This window comes from Bombus bifarius, unplaced genomic scaffold (genome assembly GCF_011952205.1).
Source record: "Bombus bifarius isolate JDL3187 unplaced genomic scaffold, Bbif_JDL3187 scf7180000007996, whole genome shotgun sequence".
Taxonomy (NCBI): Eukaryota; Metazoa; Arthropoda; class Insecta; order Hymenoptera; family Apidae; genus Bombus; species Bombus bifarius.
This window is the reverse complement of record NW_022884376.1, coordinates 1,576,508-1,602,550: the sequence shown is the minus strand read 5'-3', so window position 1 is coordinate 1,602,550 and position 26,043 is coordinate 1,576,508. Positions and strand designations below refer to the sequence as shown.

General features: G+C 40.1%; 2 protein-coding genes across 6 annotated transcripts in view; one reads left to right on the top strand and one right to left on the bottom strand.

Moving 5' to 3' along the window:
• Positions 1-821: 821 nt before the first annotated feature.
• Positions 822-7,930, top strand: LOC117205929 (leucine-rich repeat-containing protein 20). 2 transcript variants are annotated; one of them, XM_033444789.1, is made up of 4 exons: positions 822-1,585; positions 6,268-6,411; positions 6,579-6,746; positions 6,836-7,930. In XM_033444789.1, the coding sequence occupies exons 1-4, from the start codon at positions 1,429-1,431 to the stop codon at positions 6,997-6,999; spliced, it is 633 nt and encodes a 210-aa protein (XP_033300680.1). In that variant the 5' UTR covers positions 822-1,428; the 3' UTR covers positions 7,000-7,930. The 2 variants fall into 2 exon arrangements, with proteins under 2 accessions (XP_033300680.1, XP_033300681.1); XM_033444790.1 differs by lacking the exon at positions 822-1,585 and adding an exon at positions 5,271-5,654.
• Positions 7,931-8,100: 170 nt separating this feature from the next.
• LOC117205927 (formin-binding protein 1-like) overlaps positions 8,101-26,043 on the bottom strand; it is a 31,753-nt gene continuing 13,810 nt past the window's right edge. The window contains exons 2-11 of one of the 4 annotated variants that reach the window (XM_033444782.1): positions 16,278-16,393; positions 14,353-14,403; positions 13,382-13,688; positions 13,058-13,204; positions 12,597-12,956; positions 11,709-11,738; positions 11,056-11,363; positions 10,785-10,976; positions 10,434-10,570; positions 8,101-10,332 (exon numbers count right to left, since the gene is read on the bottom strand). In XM_033444782.1, coding sequence (XP_033300673.1) covers positions 10,175-10,332; positions 10,434-10,570; positions 10,785-10,976; positions 11,056-11,363; positions 11,709-11,738; positions 12,597-12,956; positions 13,058-13,204; positions 13,382-13,688; positions 14,353-14,403; positions 16,278-16,393 — 1,806 coding nt within the window. In that variant the 3' untranslated portion in view covers positions 8,101-10,174. The remainder of the gene's footprint in view (positions 10,333-10,433; positions 10,571-10,784; positions 10,977-11,055; positions 11,364-11,708; positions 11,739-12,596; positions 12,957-13,057; positions 13,205-13,381; positions 13,689-14,352; positions 14,404-16,277; positions 16,394-26,043) is intronic. The other 3 variants (XM_033444783.1, XM_033444784.1, XM_033444786.1) reach the window with 3 other exon arrangements.

Sequence of the window (26,043 nt, the reverse complement as noted above, 5' to 3'; positions counted from 1 at the left end):
AAGAATTCTGGACGTATGGATAAATATGAAACGAAAAATTGGCTCGCCACGGATCTTACGATCTTCAGACGGTTCTTTATAACATGTCATGAATTATAGATGAAAGAAACGTGGAATTAATTAAAGCGGCAAGTCGAAAGAGGAACAGAATTTGGAAGCTCGTAACGAAATGTTGGTAGGAAGTTGGCCGGCGTCATTCGCAGAGTCACGTAAACGTGCAGACGCTTTCCAAACTTACACGCACGATATCTAGGTTTCTTCCGAGTGCAGGCACGATCAAAAGAACCTCAATCTCGATAGAACGTGCAATTAGATGAGTCATCCCGTTCCGCGAGAACTTTTGCATCGAGTATTACGCTTCTCCCTGCGACGATCCCTTCCTGTTTCCGTCAATCTTACGTTCAGACTTCCTTCGTCTATGTCACAAAGGCCTTCGAGTAGTCGTATTTACGCGCCTATTTCTGTACGAAGAAACTTCAATGCCGTGTTTAACGTAGTTCGACTCTTAAGAAGCGTAACGCGGAAAAGCTACACACAAACGGTCCACGAAAATTCATCCTGTTCTTTCTTCGTTGAAAGGACAATGACAATGCGAACTCTGAAACGAGACGTGTTCCGATAGCTGGCACCTTGATTGCACGTTCGTGAAAATCCTAACTCCAATTTCGACAGGTTGCAGGCCGAGTGCACCTGGCTGTGCATATGCGTTGTGGCACCTACAGTTGTTTTCAAACAAAGAGAGGGAGTTGAAACAAAGTAGTCAGCTGATTCGAGATGCATCTTTGGTGGGAGACTCTGCTACGAAGGCTTAAATAGCACCGCGTGGAGTTCTGCACTTCAGTGCCAGCCAGCGTCACCTGAAACACTCTCGTTTCGATATCTCTCCCCTTACCTTCTGAGAGTTCTTCAAGTGCGGGGAAAAACAGAAAATCGCAGGAATCTCGCAGCTTCGTGAAAGATCGAGGACACGACGATCTCGTCTCAGACGCGATCGGTTCATCGATGTTCTCAGAAGCCAACGTTTCTCCGTTGTTTTCTCGATAAACATACCGACAGCATTTGCGACGACAACGCTAGAAGTTCGCATTAGACGCGATAGTTTCAGGCAACAAGTATCTCGTCGGAAAAGTGCGTTTCAAGCGTTCTTTGTGTACGATCAAAAGGTTGCGTCCCGAAACATGATTGTTTTTTAATGCGCGAGGAAGAAGTGGAGAGAATCAAGGGTGCTATCGATACTTCGAGGAAGAAACCATAAAAGCGTGTACTTGATCACTGTGCAACGAGTTCGACAGTGATTAGACAACTTTGAAGAGATTCAGTGATCGTTCGATTCCGAATAAATAGAATTTCTAGACGAGTTCCTTGCTTTCGTTTAAAACTCTACAAAGATTTCTCCACGTCCGTCGTACATAATCAAACGTAGAAGAGATGAGACCACCCGCGTACAATGGTGACGATGTGCAACAGATTTCTCAGGAGCAAGGAGAGAGGAACGTGGCTATGGCTGTTTGCGTCCAGTTGGCGGGTCGGGCGATAATTAGGGTAGTTTCCCGGTGCGAAGAGGCGCAGGACAATTGTAATCTAGGTGGGTCAAATCTATCATCGTATGATTTCCTATCTTTGATGACGTTCTAATCTGTTTCGCCTCCTAACATCGACAAAGTTTCGACTTGCTCGTTGGATTTTCGAATGTAAAACAATAAATCTGCAGAAAAACTTGATCTTTGAACCTTTTCTGATAGAAAAATAAAAATAACTCTTTTAAGAGAAAAACGCATAGTTTTTTTTTTTTTTTTAAAATGAAAAACTATTAATAAAAGAGCAGACAGAAAGTAGTATTTTTCTTTACTAGCGTTGACTCGAGAAACTACTTCGCTAACGTAGAATTGGTTAGCGAAACGTAATTGTTTACTTCGCGTTTGATACTTTCTACGCTACGATATCTTTCCGCCTTTGAGGTATTACACTTTCGCTCGGCTGAGAATTTCATTTGGGGAAAGAAAACGCGCTGGAACATTCGTCGAGTAATATTCGCGTTTCCATGATTCTCTAAAAATTAGATCAAGATGTTCTTCTCGATTTATACTTACTGTACGATCGATGAATAAAAACGCTATGATCGTTTCACGAAACAGAGAACAATTCGCATAATGGACTGCGCACTTTTCCTCATGTATATGATAATAAAAGCTCAGATAAGATATCGGATAATGCTAAAATTGTATATGTTTTTCCAGAAAAGTATACTCAGACTAATTCCTTATCACCTCCACGCTCACGTTTGTTCAAATCCGGTCTAGTGGATTATTTCTTAATCGATTTCACTGAAAATTTTTGCTTGTACATGTACTTGCAGTTAAGCACGAACTGTATATCGCAGATCGGATAAATCGTAAATCTTATGCAGGTTGTTTAAGTTCGCTAGCTGTTTGTAACGCATGGCCCGATCTCCTACTGGTATAATCGACTCGCAACAGTACATTTGCCGGTAATGTAATTTGCTCGACTCCCTATTGCACTCAAACATCGCAAATAATCTTCTTAACGTGTGCAAAATCGTGAAAGCAACTTGATGTTCGCTTATAACATGAACTAAATTGTTTACATGATAAATATGGAATCGAAAAGAAATTGTTCCATCGCAATATAATTTTGATCGTTTTGCCGCCGCAGGAGGCATTATCAATAAATTACGAACGATCGAATAATAAATTAATAGACGTCGTGTCGTATCGAGCGACCTTAGAACTCGCTTGGTTAGAGTTTAGAGGACTAATATAGTTGGCAACTCGATACGCGTTTCTAGCCGGCCTTGATTCGTTGTTTCGACTGACCCGTAACCGTAACGAGCTCGATTTTCAAACTACCGTGACAAACTAGGTTCACCAGTACGCTAATGTCTTCCGCGTCGATACTTACTTTTCAAACCACCGTATAGATCATGTGACTCGCTTCCTGATTCAACCTGGAAGTAAGAACGAGTCTCAGTCCTCGCCTTATCTGCTTATCCGGATAGATTTGAGACCTTCCTCAATGTCGCCTCATCCAAGTTTGTCTCGAATCGGTCTGTATCGGGTGTTACCTTATCTCTTCGTTGTTTCTTTGTTTGTTAATTATTTTAGGCGCACTCTTATAATGCCTTAATTACGTTCTTTTTCTCTTAGCTCTATCGTGATTAAGAACATTACTGTCAAGCCGTCAAAAGTAAATACGAGATTTCTAATCGGTAACTGGCGAAAGTCTTGAAGCGGAGAAAATGAGAGCGAGAGGTACTTGGCAGCCACGTTCAAGGAGTCACTCTACGTCCGAATGCGCATTTCTGTAACAACACTTGTAGCGATACTTGAGAAAAATTGTTTTGACAAGAAACATCGGAGCAACAACCAGAAGCGATGTAATTTATTATAGTCAGCACTGAATTGTGTTATCAAGAATTTCTTTGTCATTTAAGAGTTCATTCTAATTCTATTTCTTTAAGTTCGGCATAAGATAATTAAAAGTATCTTTCTATTCTACTCTATATAAATGTCTTTCATCTTTACCGACATAGTATTACTACTCGAAAATGCAAAAGAGATGTTATAACGTTAGCTCGTTAGGTGATAGGGATATCTAATGTTAGTATGATGCATTAGGCAAGCATACGTAACAGGTGGTCGTGTTCTTTGCTGCGGTAGCGGCTCGTGCATCAATTCGAATAAAAGTGAAATGCTCGCTCCGGCTTCTAGCATAGATAATTGGTTGGATAAACATTGCGTTACACAACTCTTGTATCCGGTCTTTGTTCCTTAAGCTATCCAACCATCGATCCGAACACGTTGCAAATTTTGTCTTTATGAACGAAGCTTAAAATAATACGATTACATCGTGTACCGTATAACTGCAGTACTAATACAAACATTTTTATGACGTCCGAGCCGTTATGTTTCCTTTGCAATTTTTTCATTTTTTTACAATACTTTGTATTGTATTTTAACTATATTAATAAACAATTTTAAGTTTGTAAACACTTTAATATTGGCTATTGATATTATTGTACGATATATGGATGACTCAACTTGTGAGTCAACAGTCGGCCAACAGGAAGATCTATTGTACGTTTTGGAGGCATTTGTGCATACGAAAGGTCAATCTCGGAATAGTGAACCGCTACGAGGCCCTGGCAAAGTAAATGCTCGCGCTTTGCATGTCGCACGAGAGTCGTTTCTTCTTCCTGATCTTTTTACATGTATCCACGACAAAGTGTTAATGAACTACTAAGCTGTTACGTCATCATGTTATTTTCATTGTTGTCCCATTATTTTTTAATACATTCATTATTTGAATGTGCAATTTCTGCTCATTGTCTTCTTTCAATAAAACTAGAATTTCATCTTTCAAATTTTTTGTCATATGGATCCGACAATAAAAAATCGGGCTTACCGATGCATGCAAACTTAGTTAACTCGTAGCGTTATTTGTCCAAAGTATAAAACTTGTGCTTGAATAAGTGAGTCAGCTTGCAGTTTTATCACTCGACCTGAACCCTGTTCCGTAAAAAATATTTACATTAGTGAGCGTATTATGAATATTTAATAAATGCGTATGATTGAAATAGACTTATTTCATAAGAAATCGAAGAATTATTAATTTTTATGTGAACAGCATTATTTTTTCATATGTAAAACATGGACGATACTGTATATTTTCATAGCCATGAGATAAAATACGAGTGTATACACCTTGTACGCTATATGAATACAGGTACGCGAGGCGCCACCATGTATGGAAACGTAACCTTAAATGGTAGCTTGCCACCAAAGCCATTTACTACTTTATAGCAAAAAGTCATCGCCACTGTCAATACAAACAGTAAAACATAGTCAGGTAGTTGACTCAGTTAACAGCGTTGAAAATCTTTTCGTTTGAAATATAATAAAAGACGAAATTGTGTTTGAAAGTTTAAAACAGATAATGATGTTAAAAAATAAGTACGAACGAAATATAGTTTCGTTGTAGCGAAGTTTTCAAATGTTCGATACTGTACCTATAAATCAATTCATGAAGTAATGTATAATATTTTATCTCGTACGATGTTAAGTATCGTGAACTATAAATATATTGCTTCGGTAATAAAATTAATCGGCTTAAGTCGTACATAAGCATTTGCAATAATATAAATCATAAAAATATTACTTGACGCGAAACAGAAGAAGGCATAACAAAATCAGAACTAAACGCGCAAGCGCCCGAAAAATGGCGACAAGATTTTCTAGCGCAATATCGAACAAGCGAGTGTCCCGCATCTATTTTCACATCGCTAAAACGCTTCTAAAATTTGTTTTTGTCTTATTAAAATTCAAATTAGATAACAACAAATTTAAATTTCAGTCATTAAGAAAATATGATACTACGAATATCAGAATGTATCAGACATTTTACATTATCGTCATTGATTTCCACGTCACAATATCACAGCACGAATTTCCGGAAAGTAAAGTGAATGCCAAGGTCATCAAACGCGTGCTATTTATTTCTGAAATTCGTCGAAAATAAATGTTTCATATAAAGGTGGCGAGACGTCTAACTTGAGTCAGTTTGCCTCAGCAAGATGGCGAACGCCGTCACGAGAGTAGTGTTGCGCTGCGAGGATGCACAAGAAACTAACAATCTTGGTAAATTGTACTTTGTAAAATATTTAAAAAATCGTTTTCATAGACTGTCAAAATCACGATTCTCGCAAACATTTAAGACTAGTCTGTTTAAATTAATTGTCATTGTAGATACTTTAATTTAGTTCATGACCTAGTTTTCGCTGCTACAGGTGCATCGCGGGTTTTATAAAAAATTGTACGTGTTTATCCAAGCTTTTCACGTTTTCAATATAATTTCTATGTGCTTAATCAGATTAGATTCGATCTGTAGCTTCGAAAGTAAGAAACAATAATTGAAAAGTGTGCAAACTGCTATTGTTATCGTCGTGGAATATTGATACACTGACCCAGTTCGACAGCTGATCTGTCAAGAACACAATACGGCCGGGCGCAATATCTTCGTGCTCCAGTTGTGAAAATTGAACACATCACTATTTTTTATGACATGTAGTTCCAATATATATGTGTAATACATAGAATATATATGTTTAATATAACGTTAATAATGTCTTGTTTATATAACTGTTGATGTGTTTAATTTGATCAGATATAGATTTCGGAAAATATTTTTTTTCATGTATGAAACAAAGTAATTACGTAACACTTTTTAATGTTACCATTTTATATTTTTCAGATCTGTCAGAATGCCAACTAATGCAGGTACCTGATGCAGTTTATCATTTAATGAGACACACAGAGTTAAAAAGATGTAATCTGTCAGGGAATGTGATAACAAAAATTCCACCAAAATTTGCAGTCAAGTTCTCTCTGATTACTGGTAAGTTGATTAATACTTGTTTTTAATTAAATATTCGTACTGTTAATTTCTTTTTCGTCTCTGTTATTATCTTGTTTTTGATAATTAAAGAAAATTTTATCTCTTTTTTTCTATTTAAGCTGAAAGGTATCACTGTAATACAAATTCAAACACGTAATCGTTTCTAGAACTGAACCTGAGTCATAATCAAATGAGTAAGCTACCAGAAGAACTTGCTGAATTGCAAGCTTTAGAAAGGTTGGATATATCGCATAATACATTCATTGCTTTGCCACCCGTTACATGTCGGATACCGCAACTCAAGCGGCTTCTTGCTAACAACAATTCAATCATTGGTAAGCATTACTTACTTTGTTACATAAAGGATATTCAAATGATTCAGTTATCGATATTATTGGTAATTTTGATAATTTTATTTTTTTAGACATAGACGTTGAAAGACTCAGGCACGCTCCCGCGTTGGAATTTATTGATCTTCAAGCCAATCCATTAACGGCCAGGATGCACGATCTTCTAAGTACTTTAACTCGAATTAAAATTGAACTGACCCCTCGACAAGTCGAAGAATGGGAGGACCTCACTATTTGAAGTGAATCCATAGTTCAAAGAAAACAATAATATCTGCCAAAGCAGCTGATCGTCGAATAATCGTTCTACATGGACGTAGTTTGCTTCCATTACTATTGACTGAGATTGTTCAAAAGTTCGCAGATTGTTACGCGAATTCCGAACAAAAGCAAGTATTTTGTACAGTGACAAAAAAAGCACATGACTGATCGATAACAGGTGTGATGATATGCGGCAAGAATCATCAGGAAATGGAACTCTCTCCAGTTGATGTTTCTTATAATCTGTACTTAAGGATAGACTTGCCGCGTACCTGGAACTTTCTTCATTGATCTCGTGGATAGCGATTGATTGTCACTTCTTTTACTCTCGTTTTGTACCGTGTGGATTTTTTTAGATATTATTATGCTGCTCGCTCATTTGGCCCGCGGAATGCTGTGATCCATGTATGTGTAACATCGCGAGCTGCCGATTCAATTTACTACCATATTTTTACTAACTCCAAATAAGTATCCTGTACATTTAAGATATGTTTTATTATTTTTTATGCGTGGACTTGACACACTGCGACATATTATGTAATAAATCGAACGACTGCCAATATATAGGCGATCTATTACTGACATTTTCGCCATAAATCGATCAATACTTTTGATTTTATAAAACATTGAAAAGAAAAAGAAGAGAATGAGAAGTATAAATCCAATGTACCGATTAGAATATACAAAAATTCATTATTTTCTTTTGTTTAGATACGTGTCTTATGGACTGGTAAGAATTTACAGGAACAATTGTATTTAATTTATATAAACGATATGTACATTAAACTGTATTATGTATTAATTGTAATGTAGCTCTGTGTATATGCACAACAGGTATCAGAATGTATTGCTCTGTATTTCTGATCTAGTCAATTGTCCGCGAAATGTTACAATATACTTTAAGAAACACAGTTCTCCTTTATTTTTCCTTCTAACTCACTTCCTTTCTAATGGTGAAAAGGATGTTAAGGAGTAATAGATGGATACGTTGGATTTGCACACTAGTGTCTCAAACCACGTTATATTGGTTTAGTAGCTATATTTTTTCAATATTAATAATAATAATAATAATAATAATAATTAATAATAATTAAACGTATAATGAGTCACGGAGTTAATTATCTACAATACTTGTTCATGAATATAAAATCACAAAATATACATAGAATGGACGCGCAATTGAATGTTAAGAATTAAGGTAGACATACGGATCTCGTTCTTTTTTCTATCGTTATCTAATAATTTTCTCATTACACTTTCATCAAGTGATACAGCCTATCAAGGATCGATATTCAAGCGAAAAGTATCGCGACTGACTTTTCATTGAAACCGATAACCGCACGCGAAAATACTGTTGACTTTCGCAAAAATCTTACAGCTCGCATTCTGACAACTAATGATAAATTTAAAAAATATCGCGCGAAGACACGTACTGCATGCTTATTCTTGGTTGCTCAGAAAATGCAGTGAAACATATAATCGTATGTCAGGGGGTAAAGAAATTACAGCGAATGAATAGGCAGCAGTAATTGCGGCTCAAGAAAGAGCTATTGATCTTTGTTTAATTTCGTGTACTTGCGTACCTTATATACCGAAGCTATACTTTAATGAGTGATTATAGTTTATATATCTATATGTATATATATACATATTTATTTATTTATTTATATTTATATATATACATATACATATACATATTTTTAATACGCGAGCATATATACGACTACACGATTTCGATACATCGCAATCGAATCTAGGACGAATCTAGGCTTTGTAACTGCGAAGCTAAGAATTTCTTCCAGCATCGAAATAGAGGCATTTTTTCAAACAAAAATGTTAACACCACCATTTCGTACTTATATCTGCAATGGAAACAAATGTATCGCTTCGCAGGATACACATCGAATCTGGCACTCACACACGTACCATTCATTTCGTTCTTCCTCCCATATCCCTTGCAATATGTACAGAAATATATTCTAACTAAATTCACATCCAGGCAATATCATAAACAAAACTTAACCGACCAATCTTCGGAATCTACTTGCTGTACAGAGCACCACCTAATCACCTTCCTGTTGCATTAAAAAGAAAAAAAAAGAACAGAAAAGACGAACGTCAATTAATAAACTTACTAAAGAACAATAGAAGATAAAAAATAATTCAAAAATAATTGTAAAGAAGCGACATCACATTTCTATCATCGGCTAAAGCAAGAAACAGACATATATATATATGTGTGTGCCATAAAACAAATAATGCATTTTCCCCATTTTTATAATATATATAAGATTTAAATAAGAATTAAATTTAAAAGCACTATAGCATTTATCAGTTTCTTGAACTTCGGCAGAGATAGTGTGAATTCGTCTGTGAGTTGCCTACTTTACAACCGAGTTAATAAAAAAAAGCACATAAAAACTCGTGCAATTACAACGACCGTAATTTTTATCCGTGATGTGTAGGCGGAGCACATGTTATATATATATATATGTGTGTGTGTGTATGTATGTGTATTATACGACAGGTATTTACTTTCATTAATGAAGTTGCAAATTATTTACTTGTGTATATCTAAATTACAGAGACGCGTTTCCAGAATCATCCAAGTGATCAGGGTGCTTTTATCATTTTTCTTCGAAAAATGTATCGTACTTCGCAAATATTGAACGTGTACAATGAAACCTCCTTAAAACGGTTGGGCATAACATCATTCTAAGTAATTGTACGATCTTAACTATACTATTTAGTACTAAGTGAGTTCAGCTTGTCGATCACTTTTGTATAAAAGAAGCTAGATCTTAAAAGTGAAATTTAATTTCTCTTTGTTCTCTCTTGTTCGATAAACTGATGGAAGCTAGAGGGAAATGTGTTGGGCATAATTGACTGAACCTTCGACAACCAAAGTCATAAGATTCTTCCAAAAATCAGAACATTGGCACATAATAATTTTTATTTATACGACATAACCGACATTTAGGCCCATGATTTGACCAGAGTATATGCTGAAACCTTGTGCCATTCAACCAACACAAAACCCTTAACAACACTCTCATTGCTATTTTTAATCGTTCAATGTACCATATTGAACTCATAGTATGAATAACCTTGAAACTTCCTCATTTCACAATTGTTTAACGTTCTAAAAGAAGTGGCTAAGTGTTATAGAGATGACACTCTATGTAAGATGTAGGTACAAAGCCCTCGATTGGTTGTGAAATGCGACGCACACGCGTCCATCCATCCCCTTGATCTAATTCAATCATGTATAATTCTTCTCCATCGTACATCGGTATTGAACCTTCGCTAGTCGCTAAAAATATAATTTTCAATTCATATACATATTTTTTGGATTATTAACAGAAATAAATTAAGAATACTTTGGTAAAGTTGTTGGATGCATCGTGTACGTACCATCGAAAGGATAAAGAGCCCTACACGTTCCCAATGGCGGTTGAGCATCAATTTCATCAACGTAATATTCTTCTCCGCCACTACCAGGAAGGGATGTCCTCGATTCTCCAAGACCAGATTCCGGGCTATTCGTGGAACTGTGCATCAGTACCGTAAAGCGAAAAGCGTGTCTAATTGGTCTAGTTAAAAATTCTAATCTGTATTTATACCGATTCAAAAACTCATTATTATCACAACGACTCGACTTAACAAAAAGGAAGTCTTTCACGGTAGATCCTAAATTAATTTCGTAATATGACCCGATATAGAATTGATAGAATTCGAAATGAGAATTAGTTAATTAAAACTTACCCGTGCGTCGGCTGCGGCGTACCCGGGGCACTTTTCTTGTGTATTGGTTGATTAGCGTTCGCATTGCTTACACTTGAATCAGACGCCGATCTTGACAGACTTTCCTCTCCTCCTGAATGACTGGATCTTCTTGAACTTAACGGCCTTGTTGCGGAACCATTACTAGTCGGTTTTCGTGGTGCTTGACTCGGACTAGAAATTTTAGATTATACAACTTACACTATGAACTAAGTAGATCGTGAAAAGAGTCTATGAAATTCTGCAAGGTCACCTGGATAAACTGACACCGGCGCGCATTGCTTCTTCGAAATAACCTTGGAACTTTGCCAATTCTGCACCGAGTTTATCTAGTTTGTTGCTCGATTGATTCAATTGTCCTTCTATGCTCATCGGATCACCTAACGCAGGATTTTGTTCGTATACGCCTTTCATCTTCATCAAGCCGTCCCTAGCTGCGGTTTCTTGCTGAATTTTTGCTTGTATTTCATCCAGCCTTTGCTGTAATCTCTTCTTGCGTTGATTCGGAGGTAGATCGCTGCAGTCCTCCTTTGCACCGTCGCCATATCCAGGCACATTGTTCTGGAATGTTTCAATTTAAGTATCCAAGTTTCAAAGGTGAATGTTAGCAAAATATTTAATGAATTACGATGGAAAACAAGAGAGAAGAAAGCACGCGATTATCATATATATGATAGTAGAGTTAATTCTACGTTACTAATGAAGAGTTAATATATACAAATTCAACAACGTTTTATATTATGCGTCACTTTCACGAGCATACTTAGAGCTGGACAAAATATCAATGAAATAAAAAAAAATATACATAAAGGCGAGTATTCTGTGGTCAATCATCAAAACCGTGGGACTCTGTGAATAAGGACTGTCGTACAATAGACAATGACAACAGTAAAGAAATAGACAGACCTTCAAAGCTATGCCCACCTCGATCAACTTCTGTTGTTCGCATGAAACAAATTCCAAAAGCGTATCATTCAGCGAATGAATCGGAAAAACGGGGCTCAGGCGATAGCGTTGAGTAAAAACTCAGTAAAGAAAATATCATGGACATTACATATTCCGTAATACGCAAAATGGCATTTACTGTTTCAACGATGTCTGAGTTTGTACTCGGCCAACAAGACACATCTAACAAACGTACGTAATTACTGATATATATCTCGATGCAGAACAAAATGCTGATGTTACACAGTGGCAGGCGAGCAAGCGATTTGTAGTGTACTTACTAAGTACAATAGTATCCAAATTCATAGTCCACGGGTGATTGGAAACAAGAGACCACACAGGCAGATCGAACCATCCACCAAATTAATAAAAAGTACAGAAGAAAGATAAGTTATGCTGGCTACGCGAAAATTAACACGATACTATTTTAAATTATCGTTCGAACTAGATAGAATGAACGTTATATCCCTATTCCATCCCTTTAGCCTTAAAGATCGCACGAAATAAAAAGGAAATTTTAAACGAATAATAACATCGCTAAAAATTAACGGAAAACTGGGATTATTTAGAAAACTAAAAATTACACGAATCACTCATGCTGCAAAAGATCTGTGTGCGTATTTCAGGCCTGTTGATAGATAATTATGCGAATATGAGCATCGAATAAGGTAATTACAAAAAGATAAAGAATATTTCGTGCATATTGTAACTATCTTTCGTTCTTACTTTCGACGTTTTTACACTTTTGAAGAGAGAAAGAGTAAAAAACGTGAACAATGCTCGAATCACAAACATACTTATGACACAAATAAAAACTACACTGGTGGAATCGCTATGAACAACATTTACCTTATTGCTACTGAATATGCCGAACAGACCAACCCTCTTCTTGATTTTACTACCGGAAACGGTACCCTTCGCTGTCAGGTGATGATTGTGTATCGGCTGCATCACGGGTTGTGACAACTGACTATTGCTGTCATACGTTTTAGCCACGGAAAGGTCTTCGAACGGAAAATCTCCCGGAGGCTGGAAGCCGCTTTTGTAACGTTCGATTACCAATAGCGTGTCTTTTTTCTCATTGATCTCGTTTGCCGCTTTCTCGATACCGTCTAAACACTGAGCGATTATCGGAGCCACTGCTCGTTCTATTTCTACAGACTTTAGCATGTAGTTTCGCATGTTTTTTATTCTCTTTTCATCGAGTTCCTACAACAAGATATATAGAGCGTTGAAATCGTGTACATCTTCAAAGAATAGGAATTCTGGATTCCAGACGGATAAATAATAGATCAAACAATGTCGTATACCTGCAGGTGTTGAAACACTTCTGGCATAGCCGTGTGATAATGCAGCGTCTGCATGTCGTTTGTTTTCTGCAACTGATTCGCGTACTCGGTTTTCGCTTCTTCACTCTGCTGAGTTTTTAAGGTCATGTTCATCCTCTGCTTTTCGACCTGAGCATAAAATAAACCATACAGAGTTCACAGATTATTACCACGCAACTTGTATTCCTCGACAAGTATCCACGGATCGATATTCGCTTAGAGTTTTATGTTAAAAGCTACTCAGCCAAGTTAATTCGAAATTTCTCAGGTGCAAAAGTGAAACGAGGATCAAAACCATCCACCTACTTCCGCTCTCGAGAGATTTAAATCAGCATCTGCCCTTTGATAATTTTCCACTGCTCTTTCCGCCTCACGGAAAGCTTTCTCGTAAGCCTTCCTAGCACGCTCCAGATTCCCAATCTGACCGGTCAGGTTCGCCATTAATCTGGCGCCTTCTTGAAGGTGCTTTTTACGGTCTTCCTTGAAGTCCTTCACGAGAATATTCAATTCCCTTAACACGTTTGCCTGTAGATTCTCTGCGATTACTTCCCTCTGTCCTGCCTGATCGTTTACCTCGTTCAACTCCATTTTGAACGCTCGACATGGACTATACCTGCGGTCAAAGTTCATACATCGTCTCGTATTTAATTATACGACGCAAGGTCATAAATCTTCTGGTTTACGTAAATTAATATGACGCAGAACGAACCGCAGCATGAAAAGAAACAAGCCTATGAGCGCAGTAACGAGCCAGTTACTGACTACAACTTATAATGCAATCTACCCACGCCCTCAGATAAGAGATTAGCTACTGTTTTCTGTCATGCCACGCATGGAATATCAAAGGCGCTCGAGAATTTTTCTTTACTTTCAGGCGCCGCGTTTGCATTCTAATCGAAAGTCTAGGAAGCATTCGTAACTCTTAAGAATTGCAAGACGTACGCGATCAGTTGCGAGATCAATCCTGACTACGAGGAATAAATATCGAGGATTGACGTTCACGAAATAACTAAGAATATAAAAAGATGGGCCGAATGCCAAATAGTAAAGTCGCTTTGGAAAAACACAGGAAATATATTCTTTACCGGATCATTTATCTCTGACTGAGAACGACCTACTAAAATATAATTTACATGCCAAGAAGAAGAGAAATAAGACAGAAAAAGTAGGCAGAATGTATTTTACAGTAGGAATTATTTTGAAGCATTATTCATGTCGAGGAACATTACTACGGAGCGTGGATCCGGTATTACGCCTCTGAGTTGGCTCATACTTACTGATAATCCTCCTCCTCCTTCTTCTTGGGTTGATAGCTCTTCACGAGACGTCTGAAATCAGAAACGAAACAAGATTGCCGATCACGTGCAATAGTCAAGCCGAAGACAACGTACGAAGAAGAAACCTAACGTCTCCTGCTAAGGAAATAATTTATCTCTGGTTCGTGTGAAAGATTAAAAAAAAAGAAAAGATCCGACGTTTAAACAACGTCGGTCCTTTTCTAGTTATTTGTGGTTTAAAGATATTTTCAAACGGACGCCTTTGGAACTGAGCACAGATCGTAACGTTGTTGATAGCAACGCGAAGATTAGAATTTCCATAATAGCGTAAGGAAAAATAAATCTCGTTGAGCATTATAAAACCGCGCGACGAAACGATGATGAAGCTCGTGTTTCACGTAGAACAATAAAGCTGGACGTTTTCCAGAATTCCATGCTCAGATTGCGTTTAGTCATTCGTGCAGCAAGAAATAACTACGGCCGAGTCATTCTAATTTGAACACTCGGGCGACGAGCGAGCGATAAATGTGTGTCGGCCACCAAATGCATTATCATCCGGAAGTTGACGTGTCCTTGATACCAGATCAACCATACGGTTTATCGGACTTCAACGTGCCGCGAAACCGGAAAACGGTTCGTGAAAACGGCCGATGATTTCTAAAATACCAAGAAACGGGAACCGTAAATTAGGAGGCAAGTCCAAGTATGTACGTGCGCGTGTCGGATCGGAAAAGCTATTTTCGATTCCTCTTGAATTCCCCTTCGTAGGTCTGGGCCACTGTTCAAAAATTGGGAAAGTTATTTTCAAGTCGATTCCCGGTATCCTTTGCCCAGATCTAGAGATCGTTATTCAAAAGCTTGACGGAAATACATTCCAAGTAATTTACGTTTCGATATCGAGGGTCTAGGTCGGTAGCTAAGAAAGAGTCGATAAAGCTGCTTTGGACACAAGTGAACTCTTTTACGTTCGAATTACTGAGATAGAAGAAAAGGGACATGACAAGCTATTTCTGTCTTACGATTCTCGGGCTCTTTTTTCTAGATCTGGGTTAGTATCCGATAATTCGTCGTACATTGCACCGAACTTCTCTAACTAACCGAGAAACTCGAAGAAATTAAGTGCGCTAGATTTAAAGAATATAACCGTATTTTGCAGAGTGTTCGGAATGCTTTTAATGAAAATCAACGGTGCATCGAGGGAAACTGCCACGCGGTAAAACGGTACTCCATTTGTACGAGTAACACGAGCATGTATCGTAGAAATTACGGCGCATTAAGGCGAGGAACGTGCCCGTGATAATTTATATGCAGTGGAACGAACGTGCCTTGGATAGATGTGTGACGAGCACGCGGAATCATTCTCTACACTTCATATGCGTCAACTGATTAAGGGACACCGATAACGTTCGTCGCAATTAAACCCTGCCAAATTCAAAAGAAATCGCGCTACCTCTGTAGCTAAATTCCAATCGTTTCTTCTTAAAAAATGCGACAAATAACGTTGGCTTTATTAGTCGATATTTTCTTTTGTTATTAAGTTATTTTTTATTAAATCAGGTGGATATTATATAAACCAGTTTATATTATACCGGTAGAGGGGAGAAAATAAGCTGCTTTCGAGACACCAGATAGAACAAAAGTGTGCAACAGTAGACGGCATTCACGGAACAAACAAGGGGGCCCTTTAATACAATATTACTGACTACATCTTGTGTCCGTGAACTCATGGGGTGCGTGAGACACGCTCATTATACAGGATGTCCTATTGAAATCGTTAACCTCGGATACTGCCCCCTTTGTTAATTTACGTAGAAAAAGAGAGGCGTGTATCTCGGTTAAACAAAAACAGCCACCAACGATAAATTTCTCGCGAGAAATCTATGCACCTGAAAAACACGCTTCTAATACGCACAAGTATTTCTTACCTGAGTTTAGCAGCATATTCCACCTCGATAGCGCATCGGTCACGAATGAAATGGCCATACCTTTCCAGGAACTCTATCCCTTTCTGCGTGTGCAGGGACAGATTCTCGTACTGGTCCTGCAGTAAAAAAAACACACACACGCACAATCAGTTGACGTAGTTTAGAAGCTCGATGAGATTTTTTTCTTTTTATTTAATAAAATTTACAATCAATTCTGGCGTTGAGAATTTTCATTTCAATTTTTCTGGCGTGGTGCAGTGACATGACTAAATATTTATAATAAGTTAATACTTATTACAGATAAGTATAATTTTTAAGTAAATGTTGCGAATAGGTAAATATTGCTTAATTTAAATAACTAATTAAATCTAGCGTTTAGGTCTAGCGGGCAGTGTCTCTTCCGCCTGCGAATCTGGTCCGACGTAATTAGGGGTTTCGATGTTTGTTGACTCTTCTGCTGTATCTGTCGCTATATTTTGCTATTTCCTCTTTGACTGTTGATATCTTAAGGTCGCGATGTATTAGTTCGTTGATCACGTACGAGCATTTATAATGGATCTTAGCGTTTTCGATTGAAAGCGTTGAAGTATTTCAATGTTGGAATTACTTGCTGTTCCCCATAGTTGAATTCCGTAGGTCCAGACAGGTTTTATTACGGTCTTATAGAGGGTAATTTTATTCTGTGTGCTTAGGTGGGAGCGTCGGCCAGTGAGCCAATAGAATTTTTTTTTTCGATGAGATTGTCAAACGTAATTGGAAAGAACAAAACTATATATAGATTTTAATATCTGGCAGGATGATACTACGTTCGAGCGTGGAAGAGCGAATTCGCTTGAAAAATTCCTGTGGAGTTATAACGGACTGAAGAATACACGTGAGACTGGCGAGACGCTTGATGCCACGTGGAAATTTGGCACACGTGGCAAGAATCTACGTGGAACGTGTAACGTCTTTACGAGTGTACGGTGACTAGGATACGAAGATAAGGAACGAATGTGAGATACACGGCAGCTAGATGGGAAAATTTTATTTTATTTATTAATTTCGTATCATTTTATATCGTTGTTCTATTTCGTTAAACATTATTTTTATCGTTACATAACAGATACCTCTGATCTCTCGTTTAAAATTACACCCTATATGTACATATATATACTTCAAGCAAGCAATTTATCTTTCTTGCGAAATTAATATCAATTTGTTATCAGGGCGATAAAAAATACACTTTCAAAAGCTATCGTAAAAAATGTACAGACAAAAATTTGATATTAAATCGCGATCGTACCAAAGCGTAGCTCAATTTTTGTTCATCGATTGTCCCGGAAGCCCTGTTTCTCGAGGGACAGTGGGTCGAACGACGAAGCATGGCTTCTTAAAATTTCTTCCGAGGCGCTCGAAAAAGCTGCCGTAACTCGTTGCTCGAGTCGATGCATAGACCATGGCGTTCCAATGATCTGAGGTGATAGGTCGCGATAGTGATAGGAAGAAACACTTGAATATATTTAACGATATATATGTCGGAGACGAAAGGACATCCGGGCTTCCCTTTTGGAATGTTAAGAAAAATCCCAATACCCTAGTCCAGACTTTTACTATAGCTACACTTAAGTAATAAAACTAAGAAATAGTTGTAATGTTCTAATTCGATTATGGGTGCTCAAGGTTTAGGACTATGGGCTTGGGCTCGAAGTGACATAACGGGTCACTGAACGTAGCCAGGGTCACGGCAAGGACGTGTACCTGACACAGGTATGGAATAATTATATAGCTCTCCTTAAAAACAAAGATTAACCCGAGAGGTGGGGAGAGGACTATATAAGGGCAGTTCAGTTGGACTGTGATTGAGTCTATCGAAAGCAGTACTACTTGCACGTTGAGTGACACCAGGATCGTGTATCACATCGCATTCGTCGTCCCGTTGGCCGTGGATTCGTTATCGAACCTGAGGCCACCGTCATTCGTGTCTAATCACCGCGGTTACTCGATAACTTTGTAATACTTACGACTGTGATAATAAACATTACCGCTATCGTATAACAACCATGGCTAATCCTAGCGAAAGTTCGTTAAACGCCCCTAATCCTATTCTTGACGTGAACCCGACATATATATATTTATTATGATATGCTCTATACGTACACTTTGCGTAGAACTCGCGATTACTATTAGTGGTTCGCGATTCGCGATCACAAGCTCGACTTCTGGCCGATGCGTTTTGATGCGCGGTACAAGTCCGGACGATGATTGCTTAAGATGCCGAAGAACTCTGATCGATTATTGCGAACTACCAACTATCGACTCGAACCGATGTGTAACGACTCTAGCTGACTGTAACGACTGAGTTTTCGTCACAATGATGCTGCAGAGGAAAACTATGATGCGGTCTAAGGATGCGAGATCATCGGATTCCCTGAGGAAAGCCTTGATTCGGAAAGTGAAGGAAATGGACGTCGCTGTTAATTGGCTAATTCTGTGTCGGTGGTTGGAAAAAAGTGCTAGCTGTCCTCGAGAGAAAGTTGCTAGTGGGAAGCATCATACGTGAGAAAAACAGATTTCTCGTATCTTCCCGTAGTAGGTGATAGATTTAGGGACTGTTGAGAGAAAGACTATTTGTCCCTTCGGAGAATCTTAGCTAAACAGATCCTAAGATTTATAGCGAGTCCTTAGGCTAGCTGAAAATATTCTGTGAGGATGTATCGACATCTGGCAATCATCTTACCCGAAGAATAGGGTTTTATGTAGCGAGCCACGTGGCAAAAGCCGTTGGAAAGTTTACTGTGGAGTGCCGCTGCAGATCGGAACATATCTCCACGTCTCGACGTCGTCTGCCAACAGCAAAGGGAGAAAGAGAGAATTTTTCTTCGCAGGGACATGGTCGAACGGCGACGGTGTGCACGCTAGGCAGTACTCGACGTGTATGTATTCATCACGGTCGACGACTGAGAAAACCTCCTGGCACACATACACGCATTGCCCTCCTCAGGACAATGAAGGATTTCGCAAGGCTGCCGGTGGAAAGATTTCTGACCGTTTAGCGGCTCGGCACGAAAAGTGAAACTGGACTCTGCTTGCCATTGCCGCAACGTACACCCGCGATTCCAACTGGTCGGGCACCACCAAGCCAGAGACCCATAGGTTCTGACTGTTTTATCGGACTTATGAATCGCAACGGTACCGCTACCGTACAGCCTCGACCAGCTCTTTCTTCCGCCGACGAATTTTCATTCACATTTTGAACGAGCCTCGTGAATGGAGAGCGCGCGTATTACGTAGACTCACGATGATCGATGCGAAAGACGATGCGAAAGAAATACGTACAACGAGATCATAAATCGTATTATCCGAGATGTCGCATAGCGCCACCTATAAAAGATATCCAGATTGAATATCCTTTTTTACGCGTTTCAACGAGTACCTAAACGTAAACTTGGTACCGTCGTAACTCCAACGTTTATGCCGGACACTCGAAACACGTAACTTCGATTTTACGACCCCTTCTTTTACCGGCTACACGCAAGAAGCCTCATCAATCGAAAGTTTAATTCATTCACGTAGAGAGGAACGTATCCGGGTACCGCACCGTGGAATATCGTGTTCGTGGAATTCTCTTCTGAAAAGTATTCGCTTCGCGTGATGACCCGAAACCGATTAAACCGCATAGCGCCACAGCACCGAGAATTCCTCAAGGTTCTGGGAACATGAAAGAAAACGACATTCGCCGTAGCGCACCGAGTTACGGAATGGAAGCTTTATCGTTCAAGGACGATCCTGTCTTTCAACACTTACGCTAGTCGCGGCATAAGGACAAATCGAGCTCTACGGTACACGGCGGCAACGTTTACTCCGTTCGTGTTCGGGGAAAGAGAGTGGAAAAGAGCGGAAGGGACGGGAGGGAAGCCAGATCGAGTCGCCTATGCTCCGGCATTCGAAACGCGTTACTTTCATTTCCAACAAGTAGCCATTCAAGGGCCACGCACAGATCGTAAGACGCGCGTCTACGTGTACAGACATCGACGATCGGCAGCTCTTTCCTTTTTCGAGATCCACCTCGAACCAGTTGCATAAAAGGAAAAAAAAAAGGAAAGAAACGAACAAGATCTCGTGACGCATCGATGTCACACGTCCAGGATGTATCTAGCTGGTGTACATGCATTAAAGTTGATTAAAGTAATTATCTGACATCGTGTTGATGGTGACAAGATATGGAAAATACAGGCAGAGGAAAAACGCGAGTCATCAAATCATACGTTTTACGCAATTAATCGATGTTAAACGTGTCACGATATGTAATAGAATACATCGTAAGAAGATTGGGTCGTGAGCACGTTTTTAATCGTTCGATGTATAACAGAAATTATATTTAACGGCATAACAGAAATAACGCAGTAATGAAGTAACGAAATAACGCAGAATTCTACGATCAACACGACTCGATTCTTTTAAACCTTGAACTCTTTAACAATTCACATTGGACTCTCAGTCGTACCGTACATGCTTCGTGATTTCACGCGCACAGCAAACATTCTTCGAACGGAGTGTGGTCGAACCTGCACGTGTATTCTATTGAATCTAATATGAACATTCTTACTCTCACGACGTGGTTATGGTTGAAGTCGCGTCGCTTTTCGATATATAGCACGGACTAGATTCGAACGGGATTAGTTTATATTCTAAAATGCTACTCTACGTAGATGTTTATTCCATCGTGTCAATCATCGTTTCAGTCCGCCCGTAACACCTAAGATGTTAACCAAAGTACATATACAATCTAAAGTTACAAAGTGGCGGAGGAAGAGACAAAGTCTTTGCGATATCGATTCGAGACTCGTTTTGTCGTCGTAAACTGGAATATCCAGGAGACCAAGCTAATCGTAGCAGGTATAACATGATACGTGTACCGAGTAGCGATACAGACGAGCGGTGATACGATACTATATCTAGTACCGAACACGCTCGAATCAGATACCTAACAATAAGTCATATATCGTAGACTCGATCGTAGAGATTCGCCAATAATTTACCAGCTATTACGCCAGGTAAAACATAATTTTCCCGAATCGTTCGCGACTTTCTCATTGTGATAACTGTACGCGATCGACGTCGTAACCGGGGCAATTTGCAACTAAATAACGGAGAACTAGTAACGCAGGTGATAGTCGAACTCGGACTTTCGAACGTACAGGAACAGAAAAACCTATCATTTTATCCTTTTCCTCGCCGATTCGCGCCACTTCGCTCTATCTTGACCAGCGACTGATTTTATTTTCACGCCGCACCGCCTCCGATATCGGCGGTCTAATTATAATTATCGAACTGAGCCTCGTCGTTTATTGGGGGAAAAACACGAATATTACGTAAATCGGTTCAAGCGGAATACCTTACGTTCAGAACAGGATATTGCTTCGATCGAGAGATACAAAGAGCGACCGAGTATCCATATTAAATATATACGAGATCGTAGAAGAATTTATACATCTATCGCTCCGGATCTATTTAGCTTTAGATAACTCAACATGTTTGAAATTAGTCGACTAATTACGCGTGACTTGAAAATAAAATCAACTTTCTATATAACTACCATTTCACATAAAATTATTCTCAGCTCGCAGGACGCAGGAAAGCAAACACTCTGTAAAATCGCTGGAACAGCGTACAAACACTTCGATTGATCGAAGAGTTTCATCAATACGGTTCGAGTTGTTCGATTTTCATTCGGTAGGACGCGAATGAAATTATAGCCCATTATCTGGAATCGATTTTCAGCGGGCAAAGCCTCCCCACGATGTATACGCACGGTTGTACACCGGCGAAGCGGCCTGAGCCGAGTTTCCCCACGACCAATCCTGCGTTTTCTGTACCGCAGGTCGATAGATGAAAAACGTGCACCGCCATGTCCGGCCGCTCTATGACTCACCCCTTAGGTCCGATCTTTTTCACAGACAAGCACTTGCAACGTCGACCTAACCTTGCCAAACGTAGACTATCCAGGTCGGTTATTTCCGTTATGCACGTGCATGGCAGTTGCCTTTGTCCAACCACCGCCATACCTGACACTATTTTCTCGCTTTTACGATATCTTCAGGCTTCGAGTTTCGGCTTGTCGAACTGGTCCCCGATATTCGGGACACCTTCGACTGCCTTCGATCACGGCATCTACAGACGCGTTCCTTCCTTTCTTTCCTTTCCAGCAATTCTTTCCGACTTGGAAGTCGTTAAGAAAGATTTCTGGCAGGCAATCACGTTTCTTCCCTACCACGAGAGCAAGGCATAATTCCGATTCTTGTCTACTATATTCTATACAAATATCCTTGCTCGTTAGAACCGGTTTATCATGCAACTTCAAAGACTTTAATTGAACGGAGTAAGAAATAAAAGACGTTAAAAAGGTAGTTTCTAAAACTTTCCAGAAAATTACGGCGTACAAAGACAAACCGTGAAACGTGCAAGTCAGAGAGTAGCTCGGAGAGTCGCATAAGCCCAGTGGGCAGTCTTTGATTAACTAAAATTTCTTTTCGTCGCGGTGAAATGGGAACGCGATCGCGTCGAGGGCACCGAAAGTACGCGGCTCGCCGAAAGACCGGTTGAAAAAGTTTCCAAGAGCAGGTCGGTGTTAATTAATTCGGCGAGAGCGAGCTGAAAAAAGCGTTGTTCGCCGTGAGACAGTGGGAAAAGTGGGGAAGACGAACATCGTGGAAAATCAATATTCCAGCTCGGACACGCGTTATCGTAATTCAAAGAATAATGGAACAAAAATTGCAAAGTATTTCGTGTTATAAAAATTGTTTGGAAACCAGAGACACGTGTAAGATAAAGGGAGAACGAAACGCTGCACGACTCGAACAAGTGTGTATTATGAGTCATGAAATCGTGCTGGGGTGCTTTCGTACCCTCCACCACCCTATTGATCCTGCATTTCTCTGTGTATACTCACGCAACTTCAAAGAGCAACAGAGAGGGCCAGGGAAACGAGGGCGATGGAAGAAGGATAGGGGTGACAAGCAGACAGACAGCGAGGAACAGACAGAGAAATTTGTCGCGCGACAAACACGAGTACGCGCACGATACTACTCCACTAGGTATATATACGTTTGAAGACAGGAGGAAACGAACAGGATCGTCGATACGACGAGAGATCATTGACGAACGAGACGATCGAGTACGATGATTTAAAGTTTAGATGGAGTTTTCGAGTACTATACGCCGTGGGACGTCGGTCAAATATTGACGAAGAGCAATCGAGGATTATATAAATAGGGCGTGGCTCCGAGGCGAGACAAAATGTTTCGCTACACCCTGTCTCACGATGTCTGACAGTTCGAAAAAAACATACTGGTCTTGCCAACTTTGCAAATAGAAATCTTAGTTTTGAACCACACAACCTACTATTTATCTACCACTAGCGACGATAAAACGCGATAGCAAATAGAATCGGTTTCGTGCTTGAACCGCTCAGCCAGAAATGTGCAGTCACACTGACGGACAAACAGAAGAAAACGAACCAAAGGAAAACAATACAACGTGGTCGGTGAAGACGAACAGATGCGAATAGCCCGCTAACGTACTCTTGTTCTTCGGTAAAGGTAGATACGATACTCCACACTTTCGTCTATGTTCGTAACACGTCGTTCGTGTGTACTAACGAGTAACCAGTGAAACACGAGAGCACGGTGGCTGCATTTAATAAGCAGACGGAACGTTGAACCAACAGCGAGCGTACGTACGCGTCTAGTGTCGTTGGCTCGTGCGGTGCATACGGGTGCATGCAACATGTTCAAGGTGGTGCATACTTAGTTAGATGCGCCTGTGCGCGCAAGCATACGTACACACGCGTAACGAGAATAAAGAAAAAAAGAAGAAGAAAAGAAAAGAGAAGCATAGAAAAGACTAATTGCTAAGGTAGTCGCAAGAGCCGTTGACGGATACACGATACGAGGCTGTTGCATGATAGAAACGCGGAGAATGCGCCGTTGTCTTTAATGCAATCCAGCGTGAATAATCTGCACAGAGATGAACGCTACGCTGTGCGTTCGGATGTCTCGCGAAAATAGCATGCTTGACTCTGGCACACAGAGGAGTGTGGTCCTCGGCCGTTTGCAACCAAGTAGACTTCAAATTCACATTCAGTTTTCACAGTGTTCCAAAGAGTACCAGTTCGGAACGCTACGGTTCCCCACCCTAGGAGATCGTTCGCTTTCGCGAAACGGGACAGGGCCTTCTCGACGACGCGAAAAAATACTCCAGAATTAGGTACCCTTGAATCTCTCCTTTGAAATGCCGTACGGGGAACGAGAGCGAGTGCACTCGTCGCTCAAACGCCGAAATTCAAACGACTTTCCTTCCCACCCGGCCTTTCTCTCTTGCGTGACCTTCCGAGGACGTACGACGTCGTCGTTCCTCCGCGCCAGCCTAGCGATCGCTCGCTGCTCCGCTCGAATGACGCGCGCATAACTTCCATACTCGATTTTCCAAGGCTGACTCCTAGCCACGGACTTTTCACACGTTTTTTCCACCACTGACAGATCCCTGCTCTCGAGCTTTTAATAGACGCCATAAATCGTTTCACGTCCGTACAAGTGCTCGCTTGATCGAAGACGAATCGTCCCGGTCGCCAAAGATAAATCGCGCTCGCACGATTTTGTAATTAAGCCTCGTGTCAATTGGCCGGCTCTTACAACGTCGCGTTTATTTCAGCCTTATCGGTATCCGTAAGACACCGTTATGCAACTTGTGCTCGCCTAAGTCGATCGTATCTCTCGAATGGCGATAAAAAAAACCTCCAACGACTGACGTTATTTATCGAATAAAGCCTCGCGCCAGTTTTGCTCGAAATCGTATCGTAGTACGCGAGAAACGGATCCGGCGCGATAGACGATCGAGAATACTCGCACACTCGCAAATTCTCAGGAATGTTACCCTAGGTCGTACTATCGCGGATCGTACGCTGACGGTGTAATGGGTAAACTCGTCCTCTGCTGAGAGACGAATGATGCGGATTACGGAACAAAGAGCTTCAATCGCGACTCATCGTCGGTCAACGAGAAAGTCGCGTGGTCCGACTGACGCCTTTTATCGCTCGTCCACAGGCGGAGATGGTTTACGAAGCGACAGAAGATCAAACCGTTATCAAAACAATACGACGCTTTGTCCGAGCTTTTACTTTACGCCATCTTATCGATCCTATCTTAATTCCAAGAGCGAGGAACGCCCACGCATGGCACAAACATCATAGTTATTTCAGAATATCTTATCTATAAATCGAATCGTGGATCAAAGATGGGTACAATGTCTCGCAAGACGTCCAATTATGCCATCGATTCGGTGATTTCACGAGAGTACTGTGCGTTTAGATAAACTTTCTCTTTTCTTGATATTCAACGAAATACTTCTATTATCCCTTTGCGTTACGTGTAGCAGTAACCAGTATACGTATAACGTAAAAGAAGACTAAAGCTCATTTTTTCCGATCGGGTACCGGCCACGGGATTAACTTCCACGAATTCTTTTTTTGTAGCTCAATAAATCGACAGATTCGACTTCTCATTTCTCCTTCGTAACCAGTACGTGCCATTAACTAAACGCAGAAATGCATAAAGATCGATTGAATAATAGAAAACCTGTATCTCGAGCGGGGCAACAACTTTCCTTGCAGAGATTCTGCGCAGGCCACGATGCGTTTCATATGCATGATATACATTTCAGCCTGTCAACGACCATTGTCGTGCTAACTGGCCTATCGTGATCTCCGTTATGCCAAAGGACAGACGTA